General features: G+C 38.3%; 1 protein-coding gene across 1 annotated transcript in view; it reads left to right on the forward strand.

Annotated features, from left to right (window-relative positions):
• The window catches only part of CEBPZ (CCAAT enhancer binding protein zeta), a 30746-nt gene that overhangs the window by 4830 nt on the left and 12992 nt on the right, over positions 1 to 12924 (forward strand). Inside the window, exons 3-9 of the mRNA XM_054475362.2 lie at positions 2734 to 2965; positions 3575 to 3758; positions 5677 to 5765; positions 10465 to 10518; positions 11078 to 11180; positions 11288 to 11356; positions 12519 to 12585. Of these exons, the coding sequence (XP_054331337.1) occupies positions 2734 to 2965; positions 3575 to 3758; positions 5677 to 5765; positions 10465 to 10518; positions 11078 to 11180; positions 11288 to 11356; positions 12519 to 12585 (798 nt within the window). The remainder of the gene's footprint in view (positions 1 to 2733; positions 2966 to 3574; positions 3759 to 5676; positions 5766 to 10464; positions 10519 to 11077; positions 11181 to 11287; positions 11357 to 12518; positions 12586 to 12924) is intronic.

A 12924-nucleotide genomic window follows, 5' to 3' on the forward strand; every position in this document is an offset into this window, starting at 1 on the left:
CACGCAGTTAAATGCATTCACACAGTAACTCATTCAACAAGTATTTTCTGAGTGCCTGCAGTATGGTGCCATGCTCTAGGTGCACAGGAGGCACAGCGAACAGAAATCCCACCCCTGGAGGCGCTCACATTCATATTGGGGGAGGTGGCAGAGAAGGGAGCTGTGGTAAAGTATGTTAAGTAGAGAGTTTTGGGGGGTGCAGGGTGCAGGGGTTTTTTTGTTGTTGTTTTTTAATGGAGATTAAGATTTTCTTTACTGAATTTTGCAACTCACCCATTGAGGCATCATATTTTCAGCAATGTGTACACAGTTTGGAGCTGTTTAAGAGACAGTCGAACATAGCAACTGTGTTCAAGAAATTAATATATTTCCTTCTGATTCATTTTTATATTTTTACATAGATATATCTTGTGAGAAAATGTGCAGTAGTGGTTAGTATCTTAGACTTAAGCCACGCCACCTGGGTTTGAGTCCCTGCCAGTAGTTTTCTGTGTAATTTTGGGCAAATTACTTGATCCCCACTAAAAACCTATTGGTAGACATAATTCATCCCATGTTATCATGCCTAAGTGGATTTGTCTGTAGGATGGAGAGAAAAGCAGCTATCTCATATGATTATTTTGAAGATTTTGAAACTTGCACAAGGTTCTACAGCTTGTAAATGACAGAATTGGGGCTTTAATGGAGGTTAGGAGGTTATGTGTGTTAACCCATGTAATCTTTCTATGTATATTAAGTGCTTAACAGTGCTTAACACATAGTGCTATGTGAAATGTTGGCTGCTGTCCTTATTACTGATACTCATCCATGTTTCTTTAGTTTAATCCTCTTAACAGCTCTCCAATCTGTGAGGTACAATAATTTGTGCAAGGTCACACAGATATTAAGAGACCAAGTTAGGTGGCAAGTCCAGGTCCACTTGCTGTAGAGTTCATGACATTTCATAGCACTGATTGCTCTGGTCCACTAAAAAGACTCTCAGAAGCCTTTCCACAACTCTTTGAAGTAATAGATACTTAACACTGTTAATTTGAAAAGAGTTCCAAGGCTGAAAATATAGAGGTTTCGGGATCTTGAGTTTTGTTTTTGTTAGTTTGTTTGTTTGTTTTGAAGGGGGGTGGTTTGATTATTTTGAACTTTTGATGGTCATAGGAATTTTTAATTTTTAGAAAGTGTTTGGAATCTATTAGAAAACATTTTTCTGTCTCTATTTAACATCATAGTCTAACATCTCTGAGGAAGGGTAAATTTTTAAGTTTTTGAAATTACTGTTTGCCAAAAGCTCTCACAGATGGAGTTTCTTAACAGGCCATTAGGCCTTCTTAAAGTGTTTGTTTGCTCTTGGTTTTATTAAGAATCCTTCACGTTAAGAAAACCCCTAGTTAATTGAGGGATAAAAGAAATGACATGATTTGGTTTACAAAAATATTTATCAAAACATTAGGAAAATATTTCATGAAATGATAGAGACATGTCTCTAAATTCTTCTCAGATGTTTCTGTTGATGTGAGATGGAATTTATGCCTAATAATAAATTGCAAAATGGATAGAAATGTTGGAAAATTTAAATGTAAAGAGAGAAAATTGAATAATACAGAATATCCCAGAATATTACCAAAAGGGTGATATTTCCCAGAGTATTCAGAGCAATAGGAAAGTGCTTCACAAGCTTAAGTATTTTTCATTTCTAGTATTAGTAGGAAAAAATTAATGGAAATGCTTAAAACAAAGGAAGTAATGATTCCAGGTGTTAATAGAGCCAATCTGGAGGATTGTGTTAATTCTGGGTGCCCTAATATCTGCAGGTCTAGACCAGTTGGGGACATGTGTAGGATTCAGCACCTAGGATAGAGAATTTTTAAAGTATCATGAGATCAGAGTAGAGCAGCCTACAGAAGACAGACATTAGGGAGAGACAAGCACATAATAGCTAAATAGGTTCAAGTATTTGGAAAACTGTCATGTAAAAGTATTCACTGCCAGGCACTGGGGTTACAACAGTGAATAACACAGGCATAATCCCTATTTCATTGGACCTTGGGAGAAAAGGGAAAGGCAGGAAAACCAAGTTTGTGAAACTGAAGAACACAAACATGGGACTGAGAGACTAATAGAAGAACCAATTTTGGATATTGTGGACATGCAGAGAGTTGGAGAGAAGCACTCTGGGCAGTGAAAATAGCATATATGAGAGGAGTGTTACACAGCTAGTACATTGGACTAGAGATTCTCTGAAGTCCTTAGAATTTAATTTTCTGCTGTTCATCTATGGTCTTCACTAAAATCATAAAGAGGCAGCCTCTGGTCCCCCTGCTAGTAGGTAGTTATACAAGGACAAAAACCCAAATCTTCTAACATTCTGCTTTCATGGGTCAGTTTTCACTATCTGGTTTTAGATTAGCTTTTCTGGTGGGGTTCTATAAATACTGTTAGGGCTGTGCCCTGTTGATATAGAAAACAGAAAAACACTTGGAAAAGAGAAGAAAACCACACACTCAAAAATGCTTATTCTTATGGCTGTTGTTGGTGATGATGATGACAGAAGAGGTGTCATCATCATCCTTTTCTGGTCATTGACTTCCATCTTACCTCTTAGGGCAGGGTCTCTTGTTCTAAAATAAGCAGCAGAGTTATCCCTAACTAAGATGAGGTTAGTAGCTATTTCTAATATGTGACCATTGGTTGTGGAGATGGTTTTATACATAAATATATGACCTTGGTTTTGTTTTGCAGGAAGATGTTGGATCCAGGGTTGATGACGTGTTCCAAGCAAGCTTTGTTTCTTAACCTTGTCTACAAATCTCTGAAAGCTGACATTGTGTTGCGCCGGGTGAAGGCTTTTGTGAAGAGGTTACTTCAAGTTACTTGTCAACAGATGCCACCATTTATATGTGGAGCTTTATATCTTGTGTCTGAGATCCTTAAAGCAAAACCAGGTTTAAGAAGCCAACTAGATGATCATCCGGTATATTTTACAACTGCTTTTTAAATTGAGTGGGTGCTGAAATATATTGGTTGTTTTTGTTTTGTTTTTCTTTGCTTCAAGTGACAGTAACCTAGTTCTCTGGAGCATATGAGTGTGAGTTCTGGAATAGGACAAACCTAGATTTTAGTACCAGCTGTACAGTTTACTAGGTGGGCATGTTGCTCAACTCTTCTACTTGCAATAAACTGTACTATACTAGAAGCTACCATTATATGAGATTTGGAAGACTATAAAACTTAGTAGACCTCTTAAGTCTTCTTCCTTAACAATGAAATGGAAATAATAATAGTACCTACCTCATAGGGTTATTTACAAGTCAGAAATTTACTTGAGGGCTAATTGTTTTCAAGTATTAGAGTCCCTAAGGCTCAGGGGTTCTTGGCTCAAAACTTAACTGTGTTATGTTTAGAAATAAGGATGTGGTCTCCTCTGTTTAAATGCCATTGATAGCCATCATTTTACTTTATTAGAACTTTCACGTTTCACCAGAGTTGCAATAAGTAAAACTCTACATCACATAATGGAGCACAGACTTTATTGCAACTTCCATTTGATTTATGTAGATTTATGAAACTATGCTTTTGTTAGGAGTCTGATGATGAAGAAAATTTTGTTGATGCAAATGATGATGAAGACATGGAAAAATTCACTGATGCAGACAAAGAAACAGAGATAGTGGAAAAACTTAAGACAGAGGAAACAGTTCCTGAAACTGATACAGAAACCAAAAAACCAGAGGTTGCTTCCTGGGTGCACTTTGATAATTTGAAAGGTGAGTTTTTTTCATCGTTATTCTCTTGAATTTTTAAACCAGGGAGTTTGTTTCTCTTTGATTTTCATAGAAACTAGCATTCTACCATTTTATTTACTTATTTATTTATTTAGACAGAGTCTCACTCTGTTGCCCAAGCTGGAATGCAGAGGCGTGATCTCGGCTCACTGCAACCTCTGCCTCCCAGATTCAAGTGATTCTTCTGCCTCAGCCTCCCAAGTAGCTGGGATTACAGGCATGTGCCACCACACCTGGCTAATTTTTGTATTTTTAGTAGAGGTGGAGTTTCACCATGTTGGCCAGGCTGGTCTCAAACTCCTGACCTCAGGTGATCTGCCTGCCTCAGCCTCCCAAAGTGCTGGGATTATAGGCGTGAGCCACTGTACCTGGCCCACAGTTTCTTAAAGTAATGTTTTAGGGATAGAAAACTTTCTGTTCAAGATAGAAACTTTAAGTGGTTTTCTATACACACACCAAACTAAATTAAAAGTCTATTAATAGCATGTTAGAGTCAAAAAAAATCTTAGAAATGCAGCCTCTTCATTTGAGACTGTGAAGAAAACACCAGCCTTGAGGCTCGAGAAATGTGGTGCCAGACCCATTTCTTCAACTTGCTTTGGGACTCACAGTCAAATTAATTCATCTATAAATTTCAGTTTGTGAAGTACAAAAGAGAAGTCTGATAGCTGCCAGAAAAGTTTGAGAAGAATCCATCAGTTCCCCTGAAGACTAAACTGAGAATAATCCTTTAGAAGGATGAAGAGCGTGTGTGTTGGAAGGTAGTCAGTTCTTAGTTTGTTCTGAAAATCTTTGTTTTAAATTTTTTCAATCCTCAGTTTCTAAAAGCATGAAGATAATGTCAGACCTGTTCCAAGTGAGAATTATTTCTGGGCATACTTTCATGACAAATATTTGAAGCACTCTAAAGCTCCAAAAGACTTTAGACCTAGTTCATCTTCAGATTATTTCCATCTTAATGTTTCCAACCTCTTTGACCCCAAAATGGGCACCTTTTGTTGCCATTTAGAAAAGGGAGAAGCTTGGGGTTTTTTGGTTTGGTCTTTGTTTTTTTGAGACAGGGTCTCACTATGTCACCCAGGCCATGCTGGAGTACAGTGGGCCATTATGGCTCACTGCAGCCTCAAACTCCTGAACTCAAGCGATCCTCCCACCTCAGCCTCCCAGGTAGCCGGGACTACAAGCTCGTGCCACCAGGTCTGGCTAGTTGTATTTTTTGTAGAGATGAAATCCCACTCTGTTGCGCAGGCTGGTCTCAAACTCTTGGACTCAAGCAGCCTTTCCACCTTGGCCTCCCAAAGTGCTGGGATTGTAGGCATGAGCCATCGTGCCCAGCCAAGGGAGAAGTTTTGAAGGGAGCTTTTACTTACTTATTTTTGAGTCAGGGTCTTGCTCTGTCACGAAGGCTGGATCACAATGGCATGATCTTGGTTCAATGCAACTCCTGTCTCCTGGGCTCAAGTGATCCTCCCACCTCGTCTCCCGAATAGCTGGGACTACAGGCACACACCACCACACCTGGCTAGTTTTTTTGTTGTATTTTTTGTAAGAGACGGGGTTTCACCATTTTGCCCAGGCTGGTCTCGAACTCCTGGACTCAAATGATCCACTGGCCTCAGCCTCCCTAAGTGCTGTGATTACAGGTATGAGCCACTGCACCTGGCCTTGAAGAAAGCTTTTGGTGATTGGGATAAACATGTTCCCTGCTTTATTCAAGAGCAAATGCTAGCTCAAGTACCAAGACAAATTCCTGAGGGAGCTCAGAGTTTTTAATCCAGGTTGCTTGGCCAAGTAAGAATGTTGGAGATATCTGTTGAGAATATTAATGGTGGTGCTTATAATGACCTCTTGGGCTAGGAAGAAAGCATTTGAGAAATCGTATTTTTTTTGTTATTCCTAGGTGGGAAACAGTTAAATAAATACGATCCATTCAGTAGAAACCCTCTGTTCTGTGGAGCTGAAAATACAAGTCTTTGGGAACTCAAAAAGGTAAAATAATTTCAAATTGTCTTTTATTCATTTATGCTGTATATATATATATATATATATATTTGTTTGTTTGTTTGTTTGTTGAGACAGAGTCTTCCTCTGTCACCAGGCTGGAGTGCAGTGGCATGATCTTGGCTCACTGTAACCTCCGCCTCCCCGGTTCAAGCCGTCCTCCTGGCTCAGCCTCCTGAGTAGCTAGGATTACAGGCGCCCATCACCACGCCCAGCTAATTTTTGTATTTTTAGTAGAGACAGTGTTTCACCATGTTGGTCAGGATGGTCTTGATCTCCTGACCTTGTGATCCGCCCGCCTCGGCCTCCCAAAGTGCTGGGATTACAGGCGTGAGCCACCGCGCCCGGCCTATGCTGTATATTTTTGCCCTTGAGGATGTAATGCCTTGAAGTTTTTGTTTTTTTATGATAATTATAAGCATTAATAAACATTAAAAGTCCACTTTTGGGGGAAGATACTATGTGAAGAGTTCATTTTGTAGAAAATCTTAAGTGTGCATGTAAAATAAGGATGTTACACCTGGGTTATAACTGTTGCTTTTTGTAGGTAGATTATTGCATATAGAGTTGAGAAAATGGATAAATTTTGCTTTATTCATTAGATATCTCTGAAAAGTTTTGTGATAAAACTTTTTGCAAATAAAGTTACTTTTCTGAATTCGTAAGAGGAATTCATATTTCTAATAACCTTTCTGTGACTTTTTGTGTAAAGCCAGTAAGTTTCTTATGCAGCTATTCTCAAGGTGCAGCCAGACCCCTCAGAGTTACTGATACCTTTTTAGTGAGTCGGCCAGGTCACAGCTCTTTTCATAGTAATACCAGTACATTATTTGTTTTCGTCACTGTGTTGACGGTGGCACTGATACTATGAAAGAAATGATAGGTAAAAACTGCTGCAGCTTATCCTGAATAAAGACAGCACCAAGCTGCATCAGAAGTCATTATATTCATCACTGCCACATATGTGCAGTTAAAAAAAAAAAGCCAGTATAACTTAAGAATGATGACACAGGGAGAATTATTGATTTTAGTATCTTGACCTTAAAGTAACATGTCTTTTAGTATTTCGTGTGCATACATAGCAAGTATGTGTAACATACCTCAGCTGCCTACCTAAAGCATGAAGGTTGTCATGTGTCTCAAGGACAAATGCTTACCAGTTGTTGCAAGCTCATCTAGCTGCTCTTTCATGAAAGACTGACAAACTGGTTATTCAGGCTTAGGTATTTGGGAGATATTTCCTTGAAAATGAATGAAACAAAAAAGCTGGCAGTATTTGTTTTTGTTTTTTTGTTTTTTTTTTTTATACTTTAAGTTTTAGAGTACATGTGCACAATGTGCAGGTTAGTTACATATGTATACATGTGCCGTGCTGGTGTGCTGCACCCATTAACTCACCATTTAGCATTAGGTATATCTCCTAATGCTATCCCTCCCCCCTCCTCCCACCCCAGCCGGGTACTCCTCTGAGACAAAACTCCCAGAGGAACGATCAGACAGCAGCATTCACAGATCATGAAAATCCACGGTTCTGCAGACACCGCTGCTGATACCCAGGCAAACAGGGTCTGGAGTGGACCTCTAGCAAACTCCAGCAGACCTGCAGCTGAGGGTCCTGTCTGTTAGAAGGAAAACTAAACAAACAGAAAGGACATCCACACCAAAAACCCATCTGTACAACACCATCATCAAAGACCAAAAGTAGTTAAAACCACAAAGATGGGGAAAAAACAGAGCAGAAAAACTGGAAATTCTAAAAAGTAGAGCGCCTCTCCTCCTCCAAAGGAATGCAATTCCTCACCAACAATGGAACAAAGCTGGACGGAGAATGACTTTGACGAGTTGAGAGAAGAAGGCTTAAGACGATCAAACTACTCCGAGCTACAGGAGGAAATTCAAACCAAAGGCAAAGAAGTTGAAAACTTTGAAAAAACTTTAGACGAATGTATAACTAGAATAACCAATACAGAGAAAGGGTATCAGTGATGGAAGATGAAATGAATGAAATGAAGCGAGAAGGGAAGTTTAGAGAAAAAATAAATAAAAAGAAACGAACAAAGCCTCCAAGAAATATGGGACTATGTGAAAAGACCAAATCTGCATCTGATTGGTGTACCTGAAAGTGACGGGAGAGTGGAACCAAGTTGGAAAACACTCTGCAGGATATTATCCAGGAGAACTTGCCCAATCTAGCAAGGCAGGCCAACATTCAGATTCAGGAAATACAGAGAACACCACAAAGATACTCCTCGAGAAGAGCAACTCCAAGACACATAATTGTCAGATTCACCAAAGTTGAAATGAAGGAAAAAATGTTAAGGGCAGCCAGAGAGAAAGGTCGGGTTACCCACAAAGGGAAGCCCATCAGACTAACAGCTGCTCTCTCGGCAGAAACTCTACAAGCCAGAAGAGAGTGGGGGCCAATATTCAACATCTTAAAGAAAAGAATTTTCAACCCAGAATCTCATATCCAGCCAAACTAAGCTTCATAAGTGAAGGAGAAATAAAATACTTTACAGACAAGCAAATGCTGAGAGATTTTGTCACCACCAGGCCTGCCCTAAAAGAGCTCCTGAAGGAAGCACTAAACATGGAAAGGCACAACCGGTACCAGCCGCTGCAAAATCATGCCAAAATGTAAAGACCATCAAGACTAGGAAGAAACTGCATCAACTGACGAGCAAAATAACCAGCTAACATCATAATGACAGGATCAAATTCACACATAACAATATTAACTTTAAATGTAAATGGACTAAATGCTCCAATTAAAAGACACAGACTGGCAAATTGGATAAAGACTCAAGACCCATCAGTGTGCTGTATTCAGGAAACCCATCTCACGTGCAAAGACACACATAGGCTCAAAATAAAAGGATGGAGGAAGATCTACCAAGCAAATGGAAAACAAAAGAAGGCAGGCGTTGCAATCCTAGTCTCTGATAAAACAGACTTTAAAAGCTGGCAGTATTTGTTGTCAGCAATAAAATTCAAAAATAAGCTTTTGAGCAAAGATTGAAGTTTTAAAAATCTTGTAACCGCCACCTTGAGCTTGACAGTTTCTCAATTTGTAAAACTTTACTAATGAAATCAGTGGTTCTAACAATGTGATTTTTGTGATAAAGTATAATGAAATGTGCCAATGTTTGGAAGGACTGCATATGGTATTTTTCCAATGACCAATGTACAATGTTACAAATTCTTTTTTTTTTTTTTTTTTTGAGACCAGAAGGTTCTGTCGCCCATACTGGAATGCAGTGGTGCGATCTTGGCTCACTGCAACTTCTACCTCCTGAGTAGCTGGGATTACAGGAGCATGCCACCATGCCCAGCTAATTTTTTTATTTTTAGCACAGACAGTGTTTTGCCATGTTGTCCAGGCTGGTCTCGAACTCCTGACTTCAGGTGATCCACCTACCTCAGCCTCCCAAAGTGCTGGGATTACAGGTGTGAGCCACTGTGCCACCTGAATGTTACAAATTATTGAGTGAATAAACGATTGATTCAAAGTAGACCAAATAATTTTAAGTAGCAAGTACCAAAAGCCAATTGAATATGGGTTTCAGATTCCATATTACAACTAATCTTTGGTTTTGGTATAGTACTAAAGAAGAAAATTCACAGCTATGTAAAAGACTATTTTCTACACGTATGAGGCCAGATTGTATATTTCAGCATGGAATACAGAAGCAGATGAAATAATCCACTCTCTTCTGTTAAGCCAGACATTAAAGAGATTTGCAAAACTGTAAAATAATACCACTCGCTATATATTTCATCCTGAAGCATAATTATTTTTCTTTTTTTTTTTTTTTTTTTTTTTGAGACGGAGTCTTGCACTGTCACCCAGGCTGGAGTGCAGTGGGGCGATCTCGGCTCACTCCAAGTTCCGCCTCCCAGGTTCCCGCCATTCTCCTGCCTCAGCCTCCCGAGTAGCTGGGACTACAGGTGCCCGCCACCACGCCTGGCTAATTTTTTGTATTTTTAGTAGAGACGGGGTTTCACCGTGTTAGCCAGGATGGTCTCGATCTCCTGACCTTGTGATCCGCCCACCTCGGCCTCCCAGAGTGCTGGGATTACAGGCGTGAGCCACCGCGCCCGGCCGCTTTATTGTTATTTTTAATGGACCTATAAGTATTTACAATTTTTCTGTTTATTTTTATAACATAGGTATCTGTAGATATAACCCTGTTAAATAGAAACTGATGAAATTTTTGGTTTTTAAGTGTAGGCAATGGTCCTGAGACCAAAATGTTTTGAGAATCACTTTTTTAATGTATTGGCTTAAATTTCAAATTTTTGCATTTTCTTTTTTGTTGTTGTTGAAATAGGGTCTCACTCTGTCACCCAGGCTGGAGTGCAGTGGCGCCATCTCAGCTCACTGCAGCCTCGACCTCCTGGGCCCAGGCAGTCCTCCCACTTTAGCCTCCTGAGTAGCTGGGAGTACAGGCGCACGCACACCATCACGCCCTGACTATTTTTGTACTTTTTGTAGACATGGGGTTTCGCCATATTGCCCAGGCCAGTCTCAACTTCTGGGCTCAAGCAGTCTGCCTGCCTGAGCCTCCCAAAGTGCTGGAATTACAGGTGTGAGCCACCACACCCAGCCCGATTTTCTTAAATAACCTATAAATGTACTAAGAGTCGACCTTAGAAATATTGATATTATTCACATTTTTCTTTTTAGTTATCTGTGCATTTTCATCCGTCTGTGGCCCTTTTTGCAAAGACCATCCTTCAGGTGAGTCTAAAATAAATCCAAAGATGAGAAATAAGAAAAAAAGTATCATTTTAGATAATAATTGGTCATACAATGTTTTCTCTAACAGAGAGAATCTTGCACATTTTACTGCTCGTATAAAGGAGCAGTGACTTGTTTCATCAGAGTAGCAGATAACTTTTCCCACTCTGAGATGAGTGGAAGCAATAAGACATTGAAAGCCACAGCAGTTATTTATTTATTACCTTCTAGCTCCTCTCCTGGAGAAATACTGCCTCACTTTCCCATTTGCTGTGTTTGCCACTTCAGGGTTTGGTTCCTGATTAATGGTTAGATGGCCTACATTATTAATATTAGTCTATCCATCAAATCAACATTACATCCTAGAATATGTGTGTATATGTATCTCTGTGTTTAATTTTTTAAGTATAATGTGCATGAGAGATATTTGAAGAGTCATTTATTGCATATTTGTATCTTCAATACAGTGTAATAGAAATTATCTTTTTCTTCTTTTTTCTTACCTGGATGCATAGATATAATTTGAATTAAGTTTTTAAATCCCCCCTCCACTTTTCAGGGAAACTATATTCAGTATTCAGGGGACCCACTGCAGGATTTCACTCTAATGAGATTTTTGGATCGATTTGTATACCGAAATCCAAAGCCCCATAAAGGCAAAGGTATGCTTCTATTTAGTGAATTATTTGGCTTTCATTTTTAATACATAATAAACAATATGAGCTTATAACTAGGTTTTGCATTATACTGTCATAATTTTACATTTCAGAAAACACAGATAGTGTTGTGATGCAGCCAAAAAGAAAACATTTTATTAAGGATATTCGTCATCTTCCTGGTAAGTATAAAGCTTAGACAGTTGAAACTGAAAAGACAATATAAGACAAAGATGTGTAAATTATATTATTCTTTGTTCTAATTTATCAGAATAAAACCTGAGCATCAAAGACATTATCCATCTTTTTTTCCAAGAATAGGTATTCTTAAATCTACTGTATCTGACTGGGCCTTTTTTTTTTTTAACTTTATTACAGCAAATTTGAAACATATCCAAAATAAAATAGTATGATGAACCCCCCCCATTACCATCACCCAGCTTTGACAGTTATCACCATTTTATCATCCATAGCTTCATCAACAACCCCTATGTATATAATTATTATTGCTTACAATTCAGACCACCTTAAAGCTCTCTAATATTAGCAGCACAAAAACCCACAGCTGGTTTTGTCACAGAGCATCATTTTAATCTTAATAACCTACTTCTATATTTGCTAGCCATCTTCTGGATCTGAGTCTGTTGTTGTATTCAAAGCAGACATTTCTTTGCATACCAGATCTCATCTCCCTTTTGTTCAGAGACTAGGATTAAATTAGACCTTATAGATCATTTAATTTCCAGTGACTTACTTCACAGAGGTCCAGAGACATAAAAGGATTTACCCACAGTAAGTTAGAATTAAAAGCCAAATCTCCTTTTACTCAGGATGAGTCAGCAGTTTTTATTCTGAAGAGGTAAAACTGATTTCTTGTAGTTCCTTATTTCTTAGTTTTCCTCAGTATAAAGGAAAACTCTGTTTACTTCCAGTTTATTCCCAGAATGGCAAGCATTAATGGCAAGCTTGTCATTTTTTGAGCTGAAAATGACAAGTTTAAAGTGATTATTTATTAAAATAACTCTTTGAATTTTTTATTTCTCTTGAAAGTTGGGTCCTGGATGCAATTGAAGAACAGTAAGAGAACCCTGTTGTTTCACTGTAACTGCACTGACAGCTATGTACTGCCTACTTTATGCTGTAGCCAGTGAAGTTTCAAATGTTGGGTCTTCACACAGACTTTTTCAGAGATTGTCCCTTGCACTCCAGGGTCCCTTCTGTCTACCTTCCTCACAATTCTGAGATTTTTAGAATTACAGATTATGCTGTATTTTGTCTTAAGAGCTTGAGTAACATAAAGGGGATTGCTATATTAAGTTAAAATGTTTAAATTTATTTTTGTAGTGAACAGTAAGGAGTTCCTTGCAAAAGAAGAAAGCCAAATACCAGTGGATGAAGTGTTTTTCCACAGGTACTATACATAATATAGTTTCATTTGGGGAAACTGCTAAAATTTAAATTTTTAGATTTCATAAAATGCTTCATTTTATGAAATAATCTGCTTCAATAATCTACTACTATGTGTTAATAGACCATGGAACATTAGTGGGAGAAGTGGCCTTAGTGTTAAATGCTTCATTTTATGAAATCTAATCAGCATATTTTGAAAAGATCAAAGGATATGTCTATGTTTGTTAAGAAAATTTACAAATCAGTCATTTTGCTAATCTTAATATATCTTAGTAAAACTAAAGTAAATTTGGGAGTTTTGTTAATTTAGCATATAAATTTTGTTTTATGCTTCTGACTT

This window comes from Pongo pygmaeus, chromosome 12 (assembly GCF_028885625.2).
Source record: "Pongo pygmaeus isolate AG05252 chromosome 12, NHGRI_mPonPyg2-v2.0_pri, whole genome shotgun sequence".
NCBI classification, from domain to species: Eukaryota; Metazoa; Chordata; class Mammalia; order Primates; family Hominidae; genus Pongo; species Pongo pygmaeus.